At 42.8% G+C, this 26,424-nt stretch overlaps 3 protein-coding genes across 7 annotated transcripts in view; 2 read left to right on the top strand and 1 right to left on the bottom strand.

Moving 5' to 3' along the window:
- Nucleotides 1–3,365, bottom strand: si:dkey-226l10.6 (zinc finger protein 652-A). The gene is made up of 2 exons (XM_040127519.1): nt 3,119–3,365; nt 1–1,637 (listed from the first exon to the last, which is right to left on the bottom strand). The coding sequence occupies exons 1-2, from the start codon at nt 3,143–3,145 to the stop codon at nt 459–461; spliced, it is 1,206 nt and encodes a 401-aa protein (XP_039983453.1). The 5' UTR covers nt 3,146–3,365; the 3' UTR covers nt 1–458.
- Nucleotides 3,366–5,029: 1,664 nt separating this feature from the next.
- Nucleotides 5,030–14,170, top strand: eif1axb (eukaryotic translation initiation factor 1A X-linked b). 2 transcript variants are annotated; one of them, XM_040127428.1, is made up of 8 exons: nt 5,030–5,319; nt 6,065–6,148; nt 8,772–8,875; nt 9,130–9,180; nt 10,893–10,974; nt 11,423–11,514; nt 12,668–12,696; nt 12,990–14,170. In XM_040127428.1, the coding sequence occupies exons 1-7, from the start codon at nt 5,304–5,306 to the stop codon at nt 12,671–12,673; spliced, it is 435 nt and encodes a 144-aa protein (XP_039983362.1). In that variant the 5' UTR covers nt 5,030–5,303; the 3' UTR covers nt 12,674–12,696; nt 12,990–14,170. The 2 variants fall into 2 exon arrangements, with proteins under 2 accessions (XP_039983362.1, XP_039983361.1); XM_040127427.1 differs by having other exon boundaries at nt 5,032–5,319; nt 12,668–14,170.
- A 2,620-nt stretch (nt 14,171–16,790) lies between these two features.
- The window catches only part of map7d2b (MAP7 domain containing 2b), a 28,092-nt gene continuing 18,458 nt past the window's right edge, over nt 16,791–26,424 (top strand). For all 4 annotated transcript variants that reach the window (XM_040127628.1, XM_040127627.1, XM_040127625.1 and 1 more), the window contains exons 1-2: nt 16,791–16,863; nt 19,680–19,840. In XM_040127628.1, the coding sequence (XP_039983562.1) occupies nt 16,827–16,863; nt 19,680–19,840 (198 nt within the window). In that variant the 5' untranslated portion in view covers nt 16,791–16,826. The remainder of the gene's footprint in view (nt 16,864–19,679; nt 19,841–26,424) is intronic.

Raw genomic sequence — 26,424 nt, 5'->3', positions numbered from 1 at the left:
TCTCTCTCTCTATTTGTTTCAAAAAAAAAAAAAAATCATCTCCTAATTAATTCCAGTCGTGTCGTCTCCTGATCCGTGTTGAGCCACTGAATATTCCTGATGTTTTTTTCACATTAAAAGCCCCCTAAGAAAGGGAAGGCTGCAAGTCATTTAATGTGAAAATTCTGCAGGAAACGTGGAGTTGCATTCGTCAACACCTGACATGACTCTCTGCTGCACTTCCGGAAATGGACGTTATTCTAAATTTACCACGACAACAGGTGAACGTGGAGGAAGTTTTGAAGCCCGGCCCGAATAAAAGCTCGGTTCTCTCTGACACGGAGGTCGAATCTATAACCAATCGGGTTCTCGTCCAAAGTTCAGTTCAGACCAGTCAAAGATGCATAAATGTCAGACGTCAGTCTGGCAAAGAGGAGGTCACTGAGCTGGTGCTGCTTTAGTCTAAAACCACTGGAGGGTCAGAAGTCGGAGTCGTCTGTGGCGGAGTTGTCAGCGCTGGTGGAGACTCCCAACGTCGGCAGGTGGTTTTCAGCCGCCGCCGCCGTCGTCGTCGTTGTCGTCGTCGTCGTCATCTCCTCCTGCTGCTGCTTCTGCTTCTTCTTCTTCTTGTCGTGGTTTTTGATGTGCACGCTCAGACCCCTCTCGGTCATTTCGTAGATCTGACACTTGGCGCAGTAGAACGGCGACACTCCGACGTGCCTGAACTGATCGGCGAGGTACGACACCAGCGACTTGAAGCCTTTATTACAGATGTCGCAGCGGGGGATGACGCCCGGGTGCTCCTTCTCCAGGTGTCTCCTCAGGCCCCACCTCGACCCCTTGAACCCGGTCTTCTCCGCCTCCGTGTTATCTTTTGTCTCCGCCGAGCAGAGGAGGCAGGTGAAGACGGCTTCCTGGTTGGCGTGGCGCCGCGTGTGCGCGTCCAGTTCGATCTGGGTGCGCACCGTCTGCTTGCAGGAGGTGCAGAAGAAGGTCTTCTTCCCGTCCATGTGGTGCATCTGTTTTAAATGTACGGCCAGACCCGACGCTCTCTTGAAGAAGCGGCCGGGCGGCGGGCACATCGAGCAAAACAGCTGCCTCTTACCCGAGCCCATCACGTCGCTGTAGTCCTCTCCGAGCTCTAACACGCTCTTGTTGCTCATGATTTCCTCCTCCTTGACCACCTCCTCCTCCGCGATCTTCCTCTTCTGCCTCACCTCTTGTCTCGGCCTCGATGGTCTGGACGGTTTGGGCATCGCCGGCGAAGGGGCTCGGGCGTTCTCTCGGACCACCGGACTATCGATGTTCGGCTTTTTGGCCGGGAGCGACCTATCTACAGACATCGTAAACTGGTAACTCTCTCCCTCCTCCTCGGGATTCGAATACTCAATAACATAGACGCTGTCCTCCTCTTCCTCTCCCGCCGCCTCCTCCTCCGCAGGCATCGAGTACTCCACCTCGTAGTACTCCGCAGCATCGTCTTTAACCTTCCCCCCGACGTGGGACTGCTCCTCTGCGATGTGGGTGTCATCTATCCTCACCACTGTTATCCCGTCCATCCCGCCCGCGCCGTCCCAGTTTCCGTTTCCCGCCACGACCGCGGACGACGTCGCCTTTCCCAAGGCTCCCCCTCCCACCGCCGGGTGCTCAGAAGACGTCTGACAAGAGAAACAAATATCGTTTTGTGTTTTCAGGCAGCAGACACATTATGTCCATATCACAGATCGCAAATTTGCCTCGGGGGGGCTTCACAATCTGTACAGCTTATGACGCCTTCTGTCCTTGGACCCTCAAACTGGATAAAGAAAAACTTGAGTTGCTGTGTCGAAAACAAAAAGCTGCAGCCAAACTGGATGTATGAAAAAGTCCTGGTTCAGAGTAGAGCTCTACACTCACTGGGAAAATGGTCAATCAAGTGTAATATAGAGTGTGTGTTTTATTGTTTGTGATCTAGTTGCACTTTATTATCACAAAATACACATCATCAGTCTGCTACAGATGTAAGTCATAGTGTAAACCTTTTTTTTTTCCTCCTACAAGGAAAACGCCGTCTCCTAACAATTCAACGAACCATTTTTATTTTTCACTATCGTCTGATCTGCCCATTATTTTCCCAATTAATCCACGATTCGTCAGAAAATAGGGAAAAAGAGGCCAAAGCGGCGTCTTCAGGTTTTCTTACTTTTTCTGACGGTGGACTAATCGACTACCCGTCGCAGCTCTGCACCTGATCTCTAATGAGAGAACTGACTCCGCGTCGTCCCTGAGGCAGTGCAGATAAACAGTAACAGACTTGGACTCTCCCTTTTTTTTGGGGGGGGGGGGTTACTACGTTGGCCCAACGGCCTTCTCCACGAGATGGCACATGACCAAAGATCTGAACTGTACTTAACAAAATGACCCGGGCTTTAGAAATCTGGCCCCGTGCGACCCTAGACCCTCGTTAAACCAGGTCTCCAGCAGGTTTCACACACGCACAGTTCAGTATACACAAGTCACAAGGAGGATTTGAAAATGGGTGTGTAATGTCTTCTGTGGTTATAGTGTGTTGTATTTTATTCAGTGTTGTTTCCTGTTTTTGAGTGCGGCTTTAGAGTAAAACTGACTTTTTATTGAGCTTTTCCCTCCTGTAAAACACTTTGCATCTGTGTTTTGATTTGTACTATATGAATAAACTTTATTATGAATAGTCACCTTTTTATTTATCTTTGTCCAGCTTTGTTGTTCCGGGTTTTCGCTGTTTTTCCATGTGTATCTTCCTGAACATTGTTATTATAATGTCTTGTGGTTGTTACGGTTCTTGTTGTTGTTGTTGTTATCAACCATAGATTCTGAAGGCACAGATGATGTGGATTGGTTCCAGAAAACATTTTATTTAATCCTTAAACTTCAGCTAACTTTATATCAGAGCAGCCCCCATTAGATTTTCTCCATTTAGAAAATTGTCGTTTACAAAATTATCTGTATAGTTTTTTTTAAACGCATGCTGCAACTATCTAATACTATAAAAGCCCTAATTCTGATCGTTTACAATTCAAAATATGCACTTTTAGTTAATGCTTTGAACAGGAGTGAGAATTTAGTGGCAAAACTTTTCTCTCTCTCTTAAATTAAATGTTAGGACGGTATAAACACTCACCATGACCCTGCTGCTGAAGTCAGCCATCACAGCCGAACCTCGTTGACCAGATTAGCCGAAAACCAAACAAGGTAGCTAATGTGCAAAGGGAAGCGGCCGTAAGCTCCAGCCGAAAATATCTTTTTAACTTTGCACCAGTTGGCTGTTTAACGGCGAAAACGGAGAGCTGAAAGGCACAAGCGAGCCTCCGGGAAGAGACGAAAATCAGGCTTCGCTCGATGCAGGAGAGGAGGCTTCGTTCAGCGACTGAGCTCCCCCAAAATGTCTATTTTCTCTCCGGGAAAATAAAACATCAACAGCAGCTCAGGAGGGAGAGGTCGCCCCCTGCTGGCGCGGAGGAATATTATTAATATTGTGATGATGATAATGATTATTATTATTATTATATTATTATTATTGTTATTTTTGTTATTAATATTAAATAGTAGAAACAAAATATATTATTTTTCATCTTTTTCACGGTCATTACCGTCACCGTGTCTATTAACTAAACTGAAAAACAACTGAATATTTGGGCACTTAAGCGTCTTCGTGTAAATCACAAAAAAACAGTGAGGTAGATTAAAAAAAAAACAATACAAAGAAAATAACTAGATAAAATTAAAAGGCTGAAACACAATAACTAAATAGACAGGATAAAATATAAAAATGAACAGAACAAAATAAAAAGATACACTTTGTACTGTATGTTAGTGCAAATCAGGTGGATATTCTAAAGATTGTCCATGGATGTTAAACAGAAATAACTGTACATGAAAATAAATTAATAATTGACACCGTCTACATACATATGGTGTTAAGGGAATTTTTACATTAATATTTCTCACTTTACTTGAGAAAAGAATCTGAAAACTTCTTCCACCTTGGATTTTGAATGAATGATAGAAGCTGGCTATTGTCTCACCTATTACAACCAATATTTGTAAATAGGTGATTAAATTACTATTAATCACCTATAACAATAAAAACAACGGCGGTCTGATGTCCTACCTTCAGGTGCCGTTAGATGGACTCCAACGCCAGCGTTATAAGTGGGAATGGGAATGTAAAAATGCTGCTGCAATTAAGGAGAATACGGCTGTCTTTAAATTAGTGGGTTCATTTAAAAGGACGTCATGGAGATCACCCAACACATGATGCACCTAAACCCTGTTGGGAAAAGGAAGAGGAGGGAAACAAAAAGTTATGGATGGACAATCGATCAGAAAGTAAATCCGAAAACAGTACAGCCTTGGATAATTCCTCACCCTGCTGTACAATTCACACTGCTCGACAAGGAGAACAAAGATAAGGAGTTTCTTTTACATCCATGCCCACCGCCAGATGTTTCGATAGAGATACAGCAAACGCTAGGTAGAATTCAAAGCTTGACCCGCACATATGGGAGTCAAAGGGAATGAATGTGTGGAGCCAGGGAAAAGGAAACACGCTGGCATGACAGCACACTGTAGAAAAACAGAGATGAAGGCCGTCATTAAATAAGGAGAAGTCGAAAGAAAGGTGGCAAAAGCAGTGGAGGAAGGCCGGTATGATGAGAAGCAGGAGGGAGGAGACGGTTTGGGTGTACAGGATTAAACGCAACATTATTTAAACTGGTAAACATAATACAGGAAGGAGTGAATTTGGGGAGGGAGGAGAAACTTTAGAACATGCTATGATTTGCTGATACCGAACCTTAGAGAAATAAAGTTCAAATCTGATTTACCTGAGCTTATACAGATAATGTCTAGAGAGAGCGTGAGGTTTGTTTTCATTTTTTCCCCCCATTTTCTTTCCTTTTGTTGATTATTAGAATTAACAAAAGGTCTAGTGAGATCCCTGACCCACGCTCCAGTCCACTTGGTGGCGGTAAAGCACCATTACGTTGTTTGCCAACCGCCATAAAGCTTCAATAACGACGATGATGATGAGCCTTTAGGAGGTCGCTGGCTTTTGTCTCTGTTAACAATCACCTATTACAATAAAGCAACGTCATTTTGACTGTTTTGGGAGGCGCATGCGCAGACCAGCGGTGAGAATTAGCGGTAGCTAGCTAGCTCAGTTCAGTTCAGTTCAGTTCAGCTCAGCTCAGCTCAGCTCAGCTCAGTTCAGCTCTCCGCTTTCACTCACTATTATAAACAGTTATTGTGCTAACAGCTTGTCGTTTCTACCGAGCGGGATTAACGGGACCGAGGCGTGAAAGAATATGCCCAAAAATAAAGGTAAGAGACGCGGGAAAGCGTTAAAGTGCGTGTGTGTCTGTGTGTTTCGGTGTTTAATTGTGTCGAGCCCGCCGCGGAGACACGCAGTGAAAACGTGACACCGAGCGGCTAAAGCTAGTTAGCGTAACGGTTAGAGTCCTTTACCGGGCCGTTAACTGTGTCTGCGTCCAACCCCAGTCACTAAACACGAAATTACCCGAGGTAGTGATGGGGTTAGTGTAGGCCAGACGAAGTTGTTCAACACTTTGTGCCTGTTTTGCAAGTGTAATTCCGCTGCTAGTTAGCGCAGCTAGCTGCTAGTTAAACCCCACCCCGGTCTGGCCTCTGACAGCTTTATTTCTCACAAATTACCCCCGGTAACCCTGATAACGCCAGGTAACCGTTTAGCGGCTTGTTTAACTTATTTCAGCATCCAAGTAACGTAACTAAATTATAGCATACATTTATAGCATAAATTAGCGAGGTAACGTTATTTTAAGCCTTAGCCACAGTTTCTTGTCATTCCTTGCAATCTGTAGCTTCCGCAGTCAGGGAGAGATTATCTGACAAATAAATACATGAATAAATATCATGTTAATAACCGTTTACCGGCCGATTCAGTGTGGGGGAAAGGTGCCCACGAGAAATTACGACGGGTAGAGGTAGAATAGCCGATCCTATCCACTGACCTCTCACCCAGTGAGTAGAATTAATTATATAAACAAACGGACGGCATTGATTAATACCCTGTGGTCTCCGTTTACAGGTAAAGGAGGAAAGAATCGGCGACGTGGAAAGAACGAGAATGAGTCCGAGAAGAGAGAACTGGTGTTCAAAGAGGATGGACAGGGTGAGTACTGGATCTGGCGAAGAAGAGCCAGCTGTTACACCAGAAACAGTTAAGGTCCACCACTTTATGGCTTTACATTGTCAAAAAAAAAAAAGTTTCTTTCAAAAAGGCGTAAAGGGTTTAGTTCCTTCCCTTCAGAGCCAAATCTAGACCATGGGAATAACGTGTTTGCATCTGGTCTGACTATGTCAACACCGGTCACTTTAGTAAGTCTATATAGTCACAGTAGTCCCAGTTTAGGGTAACCATCGGTCTCTCTAAAAGATAATTAACCAACGATGTTGGAAAAGCCCAAGAGTTCTTTTTAAAAGCACTTACTGTTCTACTGGTATCTCTAAAATCCCCAAAGACTCTCCTAACCATCTGGATGAAAAATTACTCAGTCTGTTGAGTTATAAAAAAGATTTTTAACTCATTTCCGTAAAGTCACAACTTGGGAAACGGGTTAAAAAAAACCTTTTTTTTATTGTGCAGCATACAAAACAGTCTTTGGGGACTATGAAAATATTGTCGGAACAGGTATCATTTCAAAAATTGCCAGTTAATTATCTTAATGAAACCCATGGTTAAATCTGTGACTTGAATGGGGACTAATACATAGTGGGCACAGACAGAGGTATAGTCACCATATGGTATTCTTGTAGTTAGACATAAGCAAAGGCTTATCTCAGAAGTTCTGTTCTGTAATTTACAGTGATGAAAAAATTGGAAAAGCAGGTAAATCTGCACATCTGAGTAGAGTTTAAACAATGAATCAACCAACAGGTAATTAATTAATCATTCAATCCAACAATTTTAAGCAAAAGAAGCCAAAAAAAATCACCTGTTCCAGCTGCTGAAATGTGAATATGTTCTGGTTTTTAGTCTTCTATGACAGTAAAGTGAGCATCTTTGGGTTTTGGACTGTTGGTCATACAAAACAAGCAGTTTAAAGATGTTAGATGTTGTTTTTGTTTTTTTACTATATTCTCCCATTTCAAAGACTAAAGAATTAATTGGTTGATAAGACAGGTTGGCACACTAATTGAAAATGAAAATATAAAGTCGTTGCAGCTCTGCTTCTGAGAAGATGTTTGTCATTTTTGCTTAATGAGAGGCTGAAGCAATTAAGAGCCTCAGAAAAGGAGAATCTGTGGGGCCAAGTTATGAGAAATATTACATGACCGACACACACACATCCAGTACAAAGGCCTAAGAACAGACTGCATGAACAACATGCAGCTCCTGTTTGATGGTTAAATGATTGTTTGATATGCAGTGTTACTGAGAGCCTCACTTGATGGTGGTATCAGCCTGCCGTCAGAGGTGCTCAGAGCCTCGACTGCAGTGCTCAGCGCTGCCAAAATCCCCTGTTAGTGTGGAAGTGATCCCAGTGTATGGAGGAGGCTTTGCTAGTTTAAAAGAGACCTTCAGGTAGTGAAGGCTACACTTACTTGTTTAGCGCAGGGCACAGAACCTTCTGAGAATGTTTATATATCACATTTTCTGCAAACATTTGGGAGATCATCTGTTTAAGTGTGTAGGTCGTGTGCTTCACACTGGACTGTGTATTTTTTTTTTTTTTTAAAGAATTTCTTGGGGGGCCCTTGTCAGTCTTTATTACAAACAGTAATATAAATGATGTGGAATGAAGGAGAGAGATGCAACAAACCAGGGATGTTGCAGTTCACGGTCAGAATCTTAAGCTAAGCTGGAGTTTATAATAATGAAAATTAAACTGGAACTCATTTTCAGCTGCACTCTCAAATATTTCATAAATCACACAGAAAGAAAACTTACATAGGGTTTGTTTATATCCTTACCTTACACAACAAAATTGCATTACAATCATATTATTTAAAAAGAAAAACAAGTAAACTACGAAAGACAGTAAACAATAAATATTCATACATTGCCCCAGTCCTAATCTTGTGTTGTGTAGGTTTTTTCAGTGAGCAGCACGGATGTCATGTGAATAAAAATATCTATATCAAGACCAGAAAAATGTTATAGTTTCAACTCGTTTTGACCCCAAACACTCCTCCTCTTTCTGTACTGGTCTTTTTGTTGTGCTGCTACAGAACAGCAGAACCTTCCTATTCAGTATCCAGTAATACTGAGGCCTCCTCTATTCCCTCTCCTCAGCTCTTTTTGTTTGCACTTAGCACTTTTCTATCATCAGTTATGTTTCCAGAGTTGCACTAGATGATGGCTGAAACACTGACCTCACTCATTAAATACAGTACCTTTGCTGTGTGGTTGTAGCACCAGTGCTCGTTTTTTCTCTACAGCTAAATGTGAATATATATTATATATCATAAAAATGCAATAAAGTCTTCTGATGATAGAAGACACGCTCTTTATTTCAGACTTTGACTATAAAACGCTGCGGGAAACTATGTATTATGAATTTATTACATATAGTTGTTACGGTATTTTCTTTTCTAACGATTTTTTGCACAAATTGCTCATTAATTCCAAAATTGACCAGCCAGTGGGGTTTAAGAGTAGGACCTCCACATGGTGTTTTTCTATCCTCCTGTATTGTTGGTAGAACTGAAACATCTGCTGCCAAAAACGGCTCAGCAAGAATGTCTGTTTATTACCCTGAATTAACCATCCCCTGCTCTCTTGTGTTTTCCAGAATATGCTCAGGTGATTAAAATGCTGGGGAACGGACGTCTGGAGGCCATGTGCTTTGACGGCACCAAGCGGCTTTGCCACATCAGAGGAAAACTCCGGAAAAAGGTGGGAATGTCCCGACCGACCTCTCATACCTTTTCCCCACCGGCACAAGCACACACATACACAGGAAACCCCGCGACATAACGCTGAATCAGCTTGGTGTCAGTGGTCATCCAGCCACCGTTGATGTGGCAGCATGGACTCAATTGAGTTTGTGTGTCTGCTTGTTTGTGGGGAGGGGGGGTTACAAAGTGCAGTGTGTTGCTGTGTGACACGAGGTGTAACATCTGCTTTGTTTTTGTTTTTTTCTCTTCCAGGTTTGGATTAACACGTCAGACATCATCCTGGTCGGACTGAGAGATTACCAGGTGTGTTGGTCGCTCACACATGACACAGATCAGATTGTTAACCCTATACTGACCCTCGCTGTGAGGACACGGCACACGCGTTGTTGCTCTCCTCAGCTAACAAAGCAGCAACATATCTGTCTGATCCAACTTTTACAGGTGTATAGGTTTTGAAATGGAGGCGGAAACCATTATTGACATAGACGTCTGAAAGTGTGCGTCAGGTTCAGCTTCACCAAACACTGGCAAAAGAAAAAGGCAGCATGGCTATCTTTGTTTTATTTGTTCAGTTTTTGAAGTGGAGAAACAAAGTCAGTGTTACACATGCAAATCTCCTACAGTTATGGAACTTATTCAAGATCCGAACTTTGAAAAACACGTACAAGGGGGTAATCAGCCATGTTTTTACTAGGTACTAGTACTTTTACTAGTTCTAGGCCAGGTAGCTCCAAAATCACACCATTTCTGTCGGCTGAAGAAAGTTATTCATGCCTTTGTTTGACACTGTCTGGATTACTATGGCTCTAAATTCTACACTTAGTGAAAAAGCAATACTTTGTCTGCAGTTGGTGCGAAATGCAGCTTCTAGGCAATTACGGGGTAAAAGATGAAAAGATTTTTCCTTTAAAAAAGGCCCAAGAAGGTATTAAGAACACATAAATTTAATTTACAAAGGTTTGACATAATTATTTTCTAGACTGCTATTGGCAGTAATGTTATTTATAAAATGTTTTTGTATTAGATTTTTAGAAAAAGCTGTCTGGAACTGTCTTGTTCTAGACCTCTGACCTCATGTAAAATACATACCCTTGAATAAATTTTTCTTAATTAATCCATTCATCCATCCGTTCGCCATTGCTCATCCAGGTCATGTTCAATGATTGATTAATGATATCATTTGCTCCAAGTTTTGTTTTTGGCCTGCGAAGCACTTACGTACAAGGACACATGCCAGATAAGCAAAAAAAAATGTCATGGCATTTAAGCTGTGGAGAGATCTACCATTCACGCGCCACTGCCACTTCTGCATTTTCTCTGAATGTCAGCTAAAGAACTCCTTTTTTAATTGCATCTTAATCGATTTGCATGATTCTATACCTCCGGGAGAATTTTTATTTATCTATTTGCATTTTTAATCATTTTCCGACTTTGTTATTTTGATTTTCATTGTTTTAAAAAGTTTTAAAAAAAACACTGATTTCAGCCCCCCCCCCCCCAAAAAGAAATAATTTACGAAGATCTTCATTTTTTTCCTAGCTTGCCATTGGCAGTAATGTTGACTATAAAATGTTTTTGTATATGATTTTAGCAACAAAAAAAAAGGACTGGCTGGAAAATCCCTTCTACTGTTCTTGTAAAAATCATTTGTGGACCTTAAATAAATTAGTCAATCATTACGTCAGTGTCTCTTCCGGCTCAAAAAGGTTAAAATGTTATTTTAAATCGATTGGTGATATATTTTTGTTCGTAAAGCATCAGCGCACTTGCAAGAGCACCAGGCTTTGTTCGCAGCTCTAAAGCCACTGTACAGTAGTTTCATGCTGACATGATGTGATGGTCTTACGGGGGCAAGATACGGGTCAAATCTGGTTTCGGCACAGTTATTTTCAGTAGACCCGGCTTGTTGAAAGTTCTGTTAGTATTTCCCCCGGAGCCTTAACGATGTATAAAGCACGTTGACCTAGACAGTGCAACGCCTCAGCCTCCGTCTCACGCCACGACATGTGTTTCAGGATAACAAAGCTGATGTCATCCTCAAGTACAACGCAGACGAGGCTCGCAGTTTGAAAGCCTACGGAGAGCTGCCAGAGCACGGTGAGTTAAAAGACACGTCAACACCAGTGCTACTGGATCAAAAAACTGCATGTCCCTGTTGTAAAACAAGTCCAGGAATTTATTTATAGCCTGGCGTGAACTGAGGTAAACTCTGTCTAAACGTCTTCCGTCCAGTTCCTTGGTAGCTCGTTGTTTACCAGGCTCATGTTGTTGTTGTTGTTGTAGTCGAATTCTTGCGAGTTGAGGTTTGGTGGAATTGGCGAAATAATACACGCAGTTGCCGACTTTAAACAGCAGAGGTCCTCGCTTTCCTCACCTTTTATTTCAACCATTTTACTTCTAACGTGCAGCATTTTTGCAGTCACGTGACTTTTTTAGGTGTCCACTCATCGCAGTGTAGTAGAAACATTATGGGTTTCTGATTCATGAACATATTGTATCGTATTCACGCCTTTTTTAACACCTCGCTCTGTCTTCCCTCTCGCAGCCAAAATCAATGAGACAGACACCTTCGGGCCAGGAGACGACGATGAGATCCAGTTTGATGACATTGGCGACGACGATGAGGACATTGATGATGTGAGTCCCATTGAGTTCATGATTGACTTTTTGTTTTGAAAATGTTTACTCCCCTTGCCAGTATGACACCCAAATAATTATTTTTATATACCTTACTTTAAGAAATTACCTTTTTTTTTTTTCCTCCTCAAACCCTCCTCAAATAGTTAATGTTGTATAAACACAACTAGTTATACTAAAACTTAAACTAGCTAACTAATATAGCTAATAACTGTTAACTAATTCAAAACCTAAATAAAATGGAGTCTAAAATTGGCAAAATTTTGATTGAAATCAGTACTGTGTGATAAAAGAATAAGTAAACAAAGATTTGTGATCTGAACAGTGAATCGTTGTCAGATTTTTACTTTTTAGGGCTGCAACTAACAATTACTTTCATTACTGGTTAGTCTTCCAGTTATTTTCCTGTGTTTGGTCTATAAAAGGTCATAAACCAGTGAAAAATGCCTCTTACTGTTCACCACAGCCCAAGGAGATGTTTACAAATGTCTGTTATTTTTTTATTTGACCCACACTCCAGAACCCAGAGATACTCAGTTTACTGTGATAGATGATGAAGAAAAGCGTAAAAATTGTCACATTTGAGAAGGTGGAACCAGCGAGCTTTTGGCATTTTTGCCTGAAAAATTACTAAAACGATTAATTGATAATCAAAGTGGTTTACACGTTATTTTCTCTTGATCGGTTAATCAACCAATCACTGCAGCTCTACTACTTTTATTTTTTGATAATCAGTGCTACAGACACAGTTTGACTATTTTGACTGATGTATTCGAGTTATTTTTCAAAGGACAAACCAAAAGGTCCCTCAAATGCAAATATGTAATGCTTTTCTTTGTCTAGTATGATGGTAAACTGAATATCTTTGTGTAGAACTGATGACAAAATAACAATAACAGACACTTCATAGACCAAACAGTTACCAATTATGACAAAGTGTTTAGCACATTAATTGTTGATAAATAATATTGAGTTACAGCCCTACTCCTAACACACAAAAAGGTGGATAACCAATCCTTAGTGAAATACAAGGAATGCAGGAAATGAGCAGAAACTCCAATAATGTCACAGTAATTTTCCTTATGGCACAAAATGACAAATTAAATGTGCAGAACAAAAGTTGAAATAATTCTTTCTCTTCTCTTCTTTTCAGATCTAAAGACCTGCTACTAAAGGGGGAAGGTGGGATTTTACTAGAGATGCTCCGATTGGTACACCGCACCAATAATAATTATTTTTATTAAGATCAGCCTATGCCAGTCCAATACAGTTTATTAATATACAGTATGTTTCAATTTATTCCAATTTGTTTACCATCAGTCGACGTCTTTGTTGTTTGGAGAACTTTAAGTGCATTTCCCATAGGGGTTTAAAAAAAAAAGGAAAAAAAAGAAAAGACATCAGTAGTTTATTGTGTTAACATGAATGAATATGAGATGCTGCTTCAGTAAGACTGTCTCAGTTATCACTCGTAGCAACTGGAGGGCGACGCAGCGGGCTGCCTGGTGACTGATGATGACGCAGACAGTTTCCTTTTTCTGCCTTCACGCAGTTGGATCGGAGAATCAGAGTAGGCTGATCACCAGCATCATATTTAGGGTGAATATCTGGAGCATTGCTAGATTTTTATCGTTTGCCTGTAACATCGACAAAACGGCAACTTTGCAATCACATCCATCTAGTTGTTCGTTTTTTTTTTTTTTTTTTCTGTAAAGTCCAAACACTTGCTGTTTTATAGAGGCTCATGCCGATACCACGACTGCAAAATATCTAACACCAAATGCGTCTTTTAAAAATGTATTTATATTGATTTCACACCATGTGGAATTTAACAACAAGTACAGAATCTCTGGATTCGCCAATAAAAAGATAAACCAGTTTTTTTTTTTTTTTGGTTTTGTTTTTTTTACAGTCTATATCATTGTAGCTGTAGCCTGTAAGACAATTTATAAAGTTCACGACTGTTTGAAAGCTGTCGATTAATGATAAGAAAGCTAAAGCTAAATACACTGAGTATGGTTGTGTATCTTGAAGGTTTTTCATTTTGTCATCATCGTATTCTACTGACAACGTATTACAGTAAACTACTTTCTCATTTTGAATTGAACCGCGGCCGAAGGAAGGCAGTCCCATTCCCCTGAAATCAGAAGGAGAATCAAATGTTTTTTTTTTTTTTTTCTGTTGTTTTCCCTTATTTGTGTTTCTGACTGTTTTTTCGTTTTGTTTTTTTTTTCTTTCTCTGTTTCCATGTTCTGTCTTGAACTCTTCGCTGCTCGCTCTGTGGCTTTGACACGCAGTGAAGCTCGGCCCGGTCGGTCGGCCGCTCTGTCTCACATTAGACCAGCGGTTCCCGAACTTTTACACCACAGATAGACACCGGTAAAACCTCACAGCAGAGCCATCTGTCTTACTTATTCTCTGAACTTCTAGAAAATCAAATAAGTCATATATATACAGTACATTATATCTATTTTCCTTCCCCCCCCCACAACCTCTGGAAACTTCCCCATATTCCCCGAGGGGGCCCAGCACCTCAGTTTGGGAACCACTGCTCTAGACCACATGCGGCCTGTTGCTGTTGTTGCTGTCACTCTGAATTAATAAAAATGTACTATGATGTTTGAAGGCTGGGTTTCCAATAAAGATCTTAACTCCACCGACCTGGCAAAGTGGTTTTTAGGCGCCCAACGCACTTCCTGTGCCGGTCTGACGGTGGCGAGAGTGAGCCATAATAGAATGAGCTCCGGGGGTTAACCGGACTCTTGCCCTTCACAGCTCCACGCTGAGAACGTCTAGGGCCACTGGCTATTGACAGAGCACGATAACAATCCTGCCCCGATGCTGTTTTTGTCAATAGAGAGGAGACAAAACCTTATCATTATCAGCACAAACCAGTGTGTTTTTGAATTGTACCACAGCAAAACCAGAGTCCACTAAACTGGTGTAGTTTTTCCATACATCACTGGAAATACGTACAGATATATAACGGACCATCACCTTCCTAATATTCATTTTGGCTACGTTTAAAGAGTAAACCTTTTGTAAAGTAAAGATGTTCAACATATTCATGCTAGTGAATGAGTGCTAGTTCAGAGACGCCGTCAAATCGGCAATAGACTAAAAGTACGATCCAGACCTGCAGCGGTGTTTTTCAGTCGTTCTAGCTAATTAGACTGTTAGAATCACACTCAGAATATATCATAAAGGTGCAAACTGCCGCACCCTACTATGTGCAACAAGGCCGTCTTTGAAGGAGACCAGTCTAGCACTCGCTGTACGTATCCACAGTCATGGGGAAGAGGCAGAATAGAAAACACCTACAGGTGCAAGTGTCGCATTTGCAGTTGAATTTTTTTTTATTCTACGTCTTGCCTGTATTTATCTAATGATAACTCCAAGTAGGAGGTCCTAATTTAACGCTGACCAAGACTAATCAGGATTCAGTTTTTTTAATTCATTGTTAATTGCAATTGTCTGCTGGTAGAGCTGGATTATGCTTCCTCCTTGTAATTCAGATTTTCTGGAGAGCTTCGATTTCTAAAAGTGATGCTAACGTTCTTATTTAAACACATCAACCTGACAAAGCCAACAACACAGAAAAACACAGAAAGGTCTGCAAGCTGTGGGTTTTGTATGTTGTGTGTGTGTGAACCAAATACCAACAGATACAAACAGAAACAGTTTGAGGTCGTGACTGGTTTTAGATTTGTATTTTTTTCCAGTACAGCATCTATTGTAGTTATTTATAGCGCTGCCAATCTGACACGACTCACTGAACCCGCATGTGCGTGGGGAGACTGAAAACGGCACTGACCCATATCGCACGTCAACAGCAGCCAGCCTCAGTTTGCCGTAGCCCTGACGCAACGCCGCCGCTGGGGCTGGCTTGTGCCCGGCACGTGTGCTCTGACACGAGCCAGAGAGCCACGTGAGGGGGGGGGTTGGTGGAGCAGCCACAATGGTGGTAGCAATAATTTATGATAAAACAATGAATACAAATATTAGCTGAGCTGTTTTCATGGCAGTGGTGGAATGTAACTACATTTACTCAAATGCAGCATTTAAATTTGAGGTACTTGACTCTACCACTGCACAAAATGCAACGATTAATCGATCGACATAAAATTAATTGGTCACTATTTTGATTAAGTCAATTTTTAATCGTTCCGCCTTCTGACATGTGATGATTTACTAATTTTCCTTTGAATCATTTTTATTGATTGCGAGGTTTGGACAAAACCAGCGTTGTGAAAGTGTCACTGTGGGCTCTGGGTGGTAGCTGTGATGGGCATTTCCACGGATGGATTAATGAACGGGCCTACCGGGCACAGGACCAGGGGCCCAATGGGTCCGGGGGGGGGGCCCTGTGCCAGATGGAAGCAGCGTCGTTTGTGGCTGTTTTGTGTCAATTTGGGCCAGTCGATCGACACAAACCAGTTAAAAATCAGCCGCACTTCAACAGTGAAATCCTGCTTTAACATTAATACACGACCAATAATAATGCAATGATATTATATAAAGCAGTATATCAGTCACAGGGGCCATTTCTCTGCTGTGAGTACTTTCAACTTTTTATCTACATTGTCCTGATTACAGGTCTACCTACATACTTTTACTTCAATGCAAGACTTTGACTTGTAACAGTGTGGTATTAGTGCTCTCGGTCAACTACAGGGTCTGAACACTCCCCGTATACAGTTTAATTATAATTTATTTATTTATTTATTTTTTTTAACCAGGAGTTTTATTCCTCCGCCGAGCTGCATAGTTCTTTGGCCGCAGAATACCTGGTTGCTAGGCAACGCATGACGGCGTGAACGGCCAATTTTTTTTTCGGGCGCATTAATATGTAAATTGGCCACAACTGTGAGGCGGTCACAGATTTGTATTTCTGTTTTAAAAGAAACGGAAAAAATGGATGAATTTTATTTATTCTCCATAAGTGTATTTTTCTTTTTAAGATTCAGGAAGAGACATGTAAAGCCACATTAATTATATATATATATAAAATTTAAAAAAAAAAAAAAAATTCTGCAGTGTTTTGATTTTTGAGGTAGCAGGGAAAAGTAGACCCAACCGTTAATTCTGTTTGATAATTCAAAAAAATGGCCACGGTGCTGGCTCTGTCAGTGGTCGTGGTTTAGCCGAGAAAAAAAAAGGGGCACATAAAATTACAGCCACGTTATATCCCCCCTCCCTCCTCCTCCGTCTCCCTACCGCCACAAGCTCCCCTGTCCTGCCATCACATTCTCCGTCCTCCCGTCCCGGCCCCCCCCCCCCTCCTTGCGGTGAAAATCACGCCGACCGTCGAGATGACCAAAGTGGCACCAAGCCGGCCCGACATGACAGGTGAGGAAAATACACGCTCTCGCGCCCCGGGGAAGGAACCGTCCCCGGGGCGGGGGTTGACTTCACTCGCACGCGGACGCCGACACCCAATTTCAAAAGGGGGAAACGGACCGAGTCGCCCGCTTCGAACACGACGACTTTCCCGGCGGAGACCGCTGGGGCTCGGCACGGCCCGACACTTCTCGAGGTAACGCGGCGCCTGTGTGCCCGACGTTCCGCGTTTCGGAGGCGAAACGTTGCGGGTGACGCAGGTAAGGGAGGTTTTACCGCTTTGGGGCGATCGGAGCGACCGCGTGGGGACCCTGGGTGTTTGAGGTCTCTGCTGCGGGACGTCGAAAGGCGGTGGGCATCTGGTCTGTGTCACCCGAATGCCGGTTCACTGCAGGACGATGTGCATATACATCCATAGCAGAATATAACGTTTATTGCTGCATTAAATGGTCTGAATAACCCCCCCCCCCCCAGTGATGTCTGGTCACTACATTCATAACATACGGTCTATTCTTGAGAAAAACGTGTCGGCGTGTATTTCAACTTGTGTATATCTTCTTAACATCCCTACACGATGCTGTCTCGCCCCCCCCCGGCTCCGCCACATCCCTGTCCGCCGACCGACAGGCCGACGGCCGCGGCGGCTCCTGGTCGGTGACGCTGGTCCTGCGGCACCCGCCTCAGCGGAGGCGACGCGGCAGCGAAAGCCTTTCAAAACCTGCGAGACTCCGCCGAGCTTCGGGTTGAAGCTGCGCGTGATGTGGTTTCGACCGAAGACGCGGGACCCCCCTTGGGACGCTGCGGGGCCTGGCTCAGATTTGCATGTACTTGCATCTCAGATGGACGCACGGACGTGTGTGTGTGTGTGTGTGTGTGTGTGTGTGTGTGTGTGTGAGGACCCTTTTTTTCCAGCTTTGTCCTGGGTTTTGTGTGTAGTTGACGTAGTCGGTCGATAGGTGTCCTTTTCGTGTCAGCCTGATGGATTGAGGGGCAGAGGGCGGACTCTCAGGGGCCCTACCCTGACACCTGACCCTAAAGGCCATGCGGGGACTGACGGGAGATTTCGTGCTTTGGGATGCCGTGACAAGCGCGCGTGTGTTTGCCAGTTTCCGGGTTCCTCTCCATATCGACAAACGCGTTGGTCACGTTGCGGCTGTGTTCGCCTCCCAGCCGGTGCAGGATGCATCGCGTCTTTACTCCTCTCTCCAAAGCCCAGCGCCCCCCCCTGCGCCGCTGCTCACCAATGGGCATGCACCCCCCCCTTCCCGGCCGCCGTCCAATCACAGCAACCAGGTAAACCTCCAGTCGGGGTTAAATCCTTTGATGTACTTCCATTATGTCCAATGTCCATGGCAGAACCAACATGGCAGAACCAACATGGCAGAACCCAGATGCAGAAATCACCTACCCAGTGTCCCAGTTACACTCTGGGTCTTTGGCTGTTTCTGGGTTTTGTCTCGATGCTTTTATGTTTCGTGCAGAAAAGATATTTCACTTGACTGCATTTATTATGGTTGGAGTGACAAGTGAGCCCGCAGTAGTTTCGACACCAAAGCGAATAAAACACTACAAAAGCACCTCGCCACCTCCAGGCGCCTGAACGGTTCTCTTCCTTGTTCCCCTCCCCGGTCCGAAAGGCTCCCGGCTGCATTTAGCCAAAGGGCGACCGGAGGACAGAGAGAAGACACGAGGTACGAGTAACTGTCAAGCTGGCGGGGCTCTGCGTGGTCTGTCCTGTTCGTCTGTCCGTGGCACACACACACACACACACACACACACACGCACTTTGTGGCTGCAGCGTGGGTCGGTGGGTCCTAGCTGTGGGTGTGATGACACAGCTTAACATTGTTTTGTGTTTAATTATTTACTGAAGTAAAGCGTAGATGTTGTCGTATAATGGACTGATTGTGAAGTCTCTTGAGGCAGAGCTGTGATTTGGAGGTATATAAATTCACGGACTTGACTTTAATTGGCTTAAACGAGTATCAGCCATGGATGCGTTCAGTTACCCAGAGTGAGTGTTGTCACTGTGAAGAGGAACAGCTGGAATATCGACACTGAGGTAAGGATTATATTCAGTGTTGATTAATCTGTTGGATATCTTCTCGATTAATGGATTAGATGGTTGGTCCATAAAATGTCAGACAATGGTATAATAAAGAAAAAACAAAAAAGGTCAGTCCAGAACAGACCGGGACCCAAAGTTTCCCATCAGAGACGACTAAAACAACAATCCAGGAAACATTCGCATTCGAGAAGCTGAAGCCTGTGAATTTTGGAGTTTTTCTCTTAGTCGATCATCAAGATAGTGGCCAGTTCAATCAATCGACGAATCATTGCGGCTCTGGGCAGAATTGAGAGAAAAAGGAAAGAACAAAAGACGAAAAGGTGACGCAAGAAGGGAAAGGATGATAGGAAGAATAAAGGAAGACGCAAATAAAGGAGTGAACATAAAGATTTTAAGAGATGTCTCCACATTTCTTCCGCTCATCTCTACAAGTGGATGTGTCATTGAGCTGGTTTTTTTCAGCTGAGCGCAAAGATGACATTTCGGCCGCATGAGGCTTTTACCCCGCCACCGGATCTGCAGCCGCCATTGAGGACATCAAAGGACATCCGGGGGGGTTTAAAGGACAGGTGCACAATTTTTCCAGTCTGTCAGTGAAACAATGGCTCGGTGCCCACCGAGGCAGTCCTGTGCCTGATGGAATCATTCCTTCTGCTCACACTGGCCATTCCGGTTTAGTCAAATCAAGTGGATATCTAACAATGTCCCTGCGTGTGTGTGTGTGTGTGTGTGTGTGTGTGTGTGTGTGTGTGCACAGAGCTGTCGGAGGTGCTGCGGGACAAGGAGCGTCGGGCGCAGCAGCAGCTGGAGCGCTGCGCCGAGGAGCGAGGGAGGAAGATGGAGGAGCAGAGGAGGAAGGAGCAGCGGCGCAGGGCGGCCGCTGGGGAGAGGAGGCGGCAGCAGCAAGAGGAAGGAAAGGTCAGAGGTCATACCCGCACCAGTGGTGCGTTCACTGCACGTCAGAGGAGGTGGGGGGACGGAACGACATCCAGCGTGACACTTTATCAGAAGTTTGTAAACTGAGATGTAGGGCCGAGGTTGAGAAGTTCACCAATCAAAATTTTGTCAGACATTCAAATAGTATTTTCCCAGTGGTGTTAAATATTCAGGTTGTGGGGATCCAGTGTTTCCTTTCTCTTTGTTATTGATATGGATCCTTGTATCTGAACTGTATTAAAAGGTTAAAGTGTAGATCAGTTTATTGACACAAACAGTTTTACATGATCTAATCCGAGGTAAAACGTAGAAAATTAACAAAATGATGACAAAAATCTGACCAAGCATTCAGTGGAACCAGGTATATATATATATATATATATAAAAACCATGTATTTTGATTTTTATGTGGTAGGAGGCTGGTATGAGCATAACGTGAATGTTTTTATCAGTTGTAGGGCGACGTGGTTATAAACAACATCACAATATTACATTAATACGAATGTTTTTCAGTATGTATCAATATGTATCCCGCCACTGTAAGTGATTGCAAATTCATTTCATTTCTGATGCATTACATCAGAAATCCTCTGCTCACAAGTAAATCAACAACATCAGCCACTTGTTCTGTGCGTTTGCAAAAGATAGTTTGTTTAAGATATTTAATCTAGACAACAAAATTTTGTTAAGCAGTAATAATAATGTGATCATGGCATCAACGCACGGTTCACCTGAAGGTCGATACAATAAGCCCGTGTCTACCACCCCGTCATTTTACCTCTCCGTCACCACGTTGTTCACATTCACAAACTCTGACTCAGGGACAAGATCTCGGGAAAATAGTGGAAAGATTGGCCTCTGTGACGAAGAACGTCAGGCACCAGGGATCCTCCCCTCTCCTTCCCTTTTTCTCTCTCTGAGCTCTCTGCTTTCTGCCGCTGAATTACTCTACCGAGTCGATCCGTAACCGAGTCGGTGTGTTTCCAGCGGTCGTTGGGCTGAACCGGAGTTTGAGGAAATGGCGAGTAATTGCTGCTGAAGCTCTAATGACTTTCTGCCGGCTGACCGATCGTGTGCATTCACCTGGAACGTGAAAAGTTTGTGGTGGTTTTCCGCGTGCAGACTCAAAGCCACAGACTACTTGCTGTAGAAGCCATTATACAAGGGCCCCTAACGGCAGACTCTTTCTTCCACTTTTTAAATACCATTTTGAACTTTTAGAACAAGTGTATGTATATACAAACAACGAAAAGCAAAATTAAAGGACAAAAGCCACCAGAGGTGCCGTGCTTAAATTCCGTGTGAGCTCCATGTCGTGGCCGGTCAGTTGATCCGTGTATAGCGTGAGCATAAAAGTCACAGGCTGCAGCCGTGCAGCAAAGCTGATTAGCTGTGTGTAGTGTGAGTTGTCAGAACGTTAAAGGATTAATAAAAATGCTCAGTGTCTGCCCAGCTTCAGTGGCTTTTTTCTCAGTCAGTGGTGCAGGAGCCTAAAACGGGAGCAAGACTAATTATTTTGTTCTTCTGCACTGAGTCACGAGTGGGCATCACTCGGCTGACAACCATTGACTCATACTATTGTAATCTCTTTCTAGAGTCCAACAGGAATTATCCGCCGTGTTCCTGCAGTGACCCCGTCAGTTCGGCCCAGAGCATAAATCTTCCGACGCCTGTTGAAAAATGCTGAGCGGCACACGGAGGGTTAACGAGCCCCTGAGTCAGTGACAGTCTGATCCACAGAGGGTTCAGCCTTCACTGGCTCCGGGGGGGGCTCTATTGATTTAAAGGCTCTGTTTGCGTGCTGACAGCCCCCCCCGGCGCCCTCTCCTCCACACGCTCATATGCATACCGTAATGACATAATGATCGGTCAGCCTCACGGGGAGATGACATCACCGCCGACGTATCATGTGCCGTTTGCCGGAACGGGCGGTCGATGCCGGCGGTGCTGCGACGAGCACATATTTCTCCTCTGACAGGGACAAAGGAAAGCTACAGAATCGACGTGATCCAGCTCATATAGAAGAGTACACACAAGGTGTCATGAGGATTTATCATAGGATTTAAATCTGATGTTAATTTATGCCGTGTGCGGTAAACACGCACTGTACCATAGGTTATTGCGCATAGCTTTCTCAGAAAACCGCTTTAGTTACAGTTGGGGCTTCAGCTTTTTTTTCAACGACTATTTTTATCATTTTGATTCATCTCAATCGGTTTTTACGATTTTGCTTTAAATCGTTTGGTGTGTAATGCACTTTTCTTCCCCCGGCGCTCAGAATATTTGAACTTGAACGTTTTGATTTTACCTTGAACATTTTATTTGAATGTTTTTTTTTTTTTCGTGGCTCTTATTTGCATGTGATTGTCCTGTCAGTCTCTTGGCAGCATTGTCCAACAAGAAGCATCTCTTAATTCGGCCATGTGTAAGTTATATATACGTGAAATAAATAGATCTGAATCCGGAAACTGCCCACCACAATTCTCCAGAACCTTATGTGACGTTTTCAGAGTTCATAGTTCATGTGTTTTGTCTGACCAACAGCCCAAACCCCCAAAATATTCAGCTTAAAATGATGTAGAACAGAGGAAAACCAGCAGCTGTCAAATCTGAGAACATGGAACTACAACTTGATAAATTACTTAAACAATGAATCCACTATCAAAATTGTTGTTGATTAATATTCTGTCACTATATAGTAGTAGTCTGGGCACAATTTGCAGTAGACAGCAAGGAAATGATATGTACTTCTGTGTACTGCAGTATACTACTCTGTTATCTGTACAGTGCTACCGGGATTACGGTAGGACTAACTAGAACTCACGTGTGTGTATTTATTATCATTATTGATTAATCTGCTGATTATTTTTTTGGACTAATCAATTAATTGTTTTGTCTATGGAAAAAAAAAAGTGAAAAATACCCATCAAGTTTTCTCAGAGCCCATGGTGACATTTCTTGTTTTGTCCGAACAACAGTCAAAAAAGGATTTAAATTATTTATATGAGCTGTAATATGACAAAGAGGAGCAGAAAATCCTCACGTCTGAGAAAATGGACTGAGATGATCAAAATCGTTGCTAATTTATTCTAAAGCAATTAACTGATCAATTAACTGATTAATCGTTTCAGCTCTACATGGTGTTTTTGTGATTATTATAGCCCAAAATAACTTAATTTCCAGCAGCTTTTTTCAATTTAAAAGTTATCCTATGCAGTTGAAGTAACATTTAAAAATGTGAATCAATGGAGGATCATGTCATGATCAATTAATAAAGTCAGCTCTTATTTGCTGAGTTATTGGTTTCATAATTTAACGCAGAAATAATGCAGGGATTGGGCAAAGGAGCACCACTAGGAGTGGTTTAATTAGCGCGCACACCCCTTGCGAGACCTGCTATGGTATGCTATGCTACCCTGTACTACACTATTCTATGCTACATTGATTGTAGTCAGATTCTCCCACAGTCCTGAATCCAGTTGCAGCTAATGACTCCGCTGCCGTCTGCTCATCCGTTCTGCTTCTTGTTCTGTCTTTGTTCTTCTTTGATCTTTATCTACAGTATATCCGTATCTCTTCCCACCTCCACCACTCCCTCCCTCACTTTACAATCCTGCTGCCTCCCTCTCTCCCTTTAAATCTGTCTTCTTGTCTCTGAGCCTCCCCTTTTCCCCTCGTCTCTCCTCCCTCCTGCAGCTGGTGCATGACTCTGCATGCACCTTCACCAAACCCCCCACGATGCTGAGGAGGGGCCTTTCCATCCTTTATATACAGACAGTACTCTAGAGCCGTGTATCAGCCTCATTTTGTGCAATTACTGTAAACGCAACTGCTGTCTGCTTTCAGGCGTCACCACCATGATAGTTGTTGATTGAAAGCCCAGTATGAGATGTGGTTTTAAACAGAAAGCTGATCCACATGAAAACCAGAAAGCGGAAGAGAGAGAGCAAAGGAAAAGACAAAGAGAGTTGTCTCTTATCCTAAATTGAATCTTTATTTCTGCAACAGCAGAATAATGTCTTTGTGTGATCATAGGCACCAATCATTAGAGAGAAGGAAATAATAAATCAATCAAGAAATAAACAAATAATAAATAACTAAATGATTCATTGGTTTGTTTTTATAATGCATGAGCCCATATTTATTTAAAAGGATATTTATTTTTAACCATCCACCTGAATGCTTGGAACTGGATTTTTATGCCACACCCAAATGATAGCAGAAGAGGGTCACACTCAATGACGAGATGTTACTTTATTTGCAAAGCCTTCATCAATATCGCAGCTATGCAGAACAGATGCCTGTCAAATGGCAAAAACACAAGTGATCCCCTTAAAGGTAGTTGGTGTTGCACCTAGCAAGACAATGAAGATATTTTCACAGTAATCAATCAACATCCAGCACTGAAACACAGAAGAAGGTGGATAAGAGATAATACAGGGTATCTGCAGGTCTTATTAAGGTCTTATAAAGCACTGAATTTAGTTTCAATGAAAAAACAGCCTTAGAAGGTTTTTAAAAAGTTTTACATTTAATTTACAAAGGTCCTTAATCTTGCGTCTTGCCTGCTGTAGGTAGTAACGTTATAAAATGTCTTCTTATGTGATTGTCGGCTCTCAGGAGATGTTATACACCTATAAACTAAGAGTGGGATTGTGCTGCGGGAGGCTCTTTCAGTCAGCACCACCAGACCTGTAGCAAGCACTGTCACTACAGCTAGCTACAGTAGCTACGAAAGTCATCCGCTCATGTGTCAATTTTAGTAAAAACATAAATGAACTTAATGTGGCTATAATCAATATCTTTTATAATGTGAAAACAATGTGACAATGTGAAAGGTGTCGCTCATAGTGATGAACCTACAGAGAATTATCACTGTAAAGCCCCACTACGGGGCTTTACAGTTTACCTGTCCGGACCACAGCTTTACGGTTCTGGTTCACTCTCACCGCTCTCACGGCGTCGTTTTCGCCCACAGCAGCAGGCAGCTGTAAAAAGCCTCTGTCCACTACCTGCTCAGCAGCAAACAGCAGACAGACGCAGTCACGGACCAGCTGGTGAACATAGTGCCGCATTAAGCAGCTAAAGAGACAGATATTTCCCTCAGGAGCTGGTGGAGACCAAAAACAGAGCCAAAAGGGAGGGAATACTGGACTGCTGGATGTGGAAATTACCAGCTATTTGCTAACAAGCTCACCATATCAACTGAAAAAGTGATGATTTGTAAATGATCGATGCGTCACAACTTGTTTCTACTGTCCTTGTGTCTTAAAAAATCAGTTATTGCAGGTTGAAATAAATAATTTAGAAGTGCTTAATTCCACCATCCTTTTTCTGCCACTTACCTGGATCCAAGTTTCAGTAATTTCATCAATTATATGGGGTCACTGAAAAATGTGATAAATAATTGTAGACCATAATTATAGATGGTTTTCCATCCTACTTCATACTTTGACTGGTCAGATCGTGAAACGGGTATTAAATTTCATCCAATCCGATATTAAAAAGACCTTCACTTGGTGAACCCTGCAGAAACCCTGTAATAACCCAGGAAATCTCTTTGAATATCTGATATTAATATGTATCTGAATAATAGATGGACACTGTGCAGTCACCAGATCCGACAATATCTCACAGTGTCTTCATTATAATAGTATAATGAAGGGATGGACTTCTACAGCCCTAAAAGATTTTTAAGATCTTTTGATGTTATGCCAAATCCTCACGTTGGATGAAGGCAACTTTATACTGAGCGGTGTTTCTCATATTTAGCCTAACCTTAATCATACAAATGGGGTGGACAAAATATTAGAAACACCTCTTCTCAGTACGTAATTCAACAGCGCAGTGCTGTAACGCAACTGTAGCTGCCAAAACGAATGTAAAGTTGAATCAACGCCTCTCGAAAAACAGCAAAACCTTGGCAGCTTTTGAATGCCCAATAAACTGGCAACTGAGTGCAGTCACATACCCAAAAAATATGCAAGAGAAGATGGAAATATTAGGCTATTTTCTATGAGAAATAGTCTTATATAGACTAGAAATAAATTTTAAACGCTGTAATATTATATCATGTATTAAATATATTGTATTGTTGTTTTGTTATGATTTTATAATTTTCTGAACCATGTATTTTTTTACGAAATGACAGCCTGTAAACGGTGTAAGTCCAAATTGATGTGGAGGAAAGAGGCAGTGGAAGGTAGAAAGAGTGAAGGAGACAGGAGATTAAAAAAAATGCAACCGGTATCAACATCCAGTCCACCCACTCTGTGTGCGCGTGTGTGTGTGTGTGTGTGTGTGTGTGTGTGTTCATGCATGCATGTGTGTGTGTGTGTGTGTGTACGTGGGGGTTGGTGACGGGTTGTATTTTGTCCCCTCCCGGCTGGCTGAAGTGCTCCGTGAAATAGACTCAGTCATGAGAGAGAGAGAGAGAGAGAAAGAGGGGGCGATCGAGGTAGAGATAGTGTAAGAGAGATAGAGAGAGGGAGAGAGGGAGGGTGGGGCGAACGATTCCGAGGTAGGGGAGAGAGATAGAAAGGGAATCAGTGCTACCTAGAGGGAGC

Source organism: Xiphias gladius, chromosome 5 (genome assembly GCF_016859285.1).
Source record: "Xiphias gladius isolate SHS-SW01 ecotype Sanya breed wild chromosome 5, ASM1685928v1, whole genome shotgun sequence".
In the NCBI taxonomy this organism is placed as follows: Eukaryota; Metazoa; Chordata; class Actinopteri; order Istiophoriformes; family Xiphiidae; genus Xiphias; species Xiphias gladius.
This window is presented reverse-complemented; position numbering and strand designations above follow the sequence as displayed.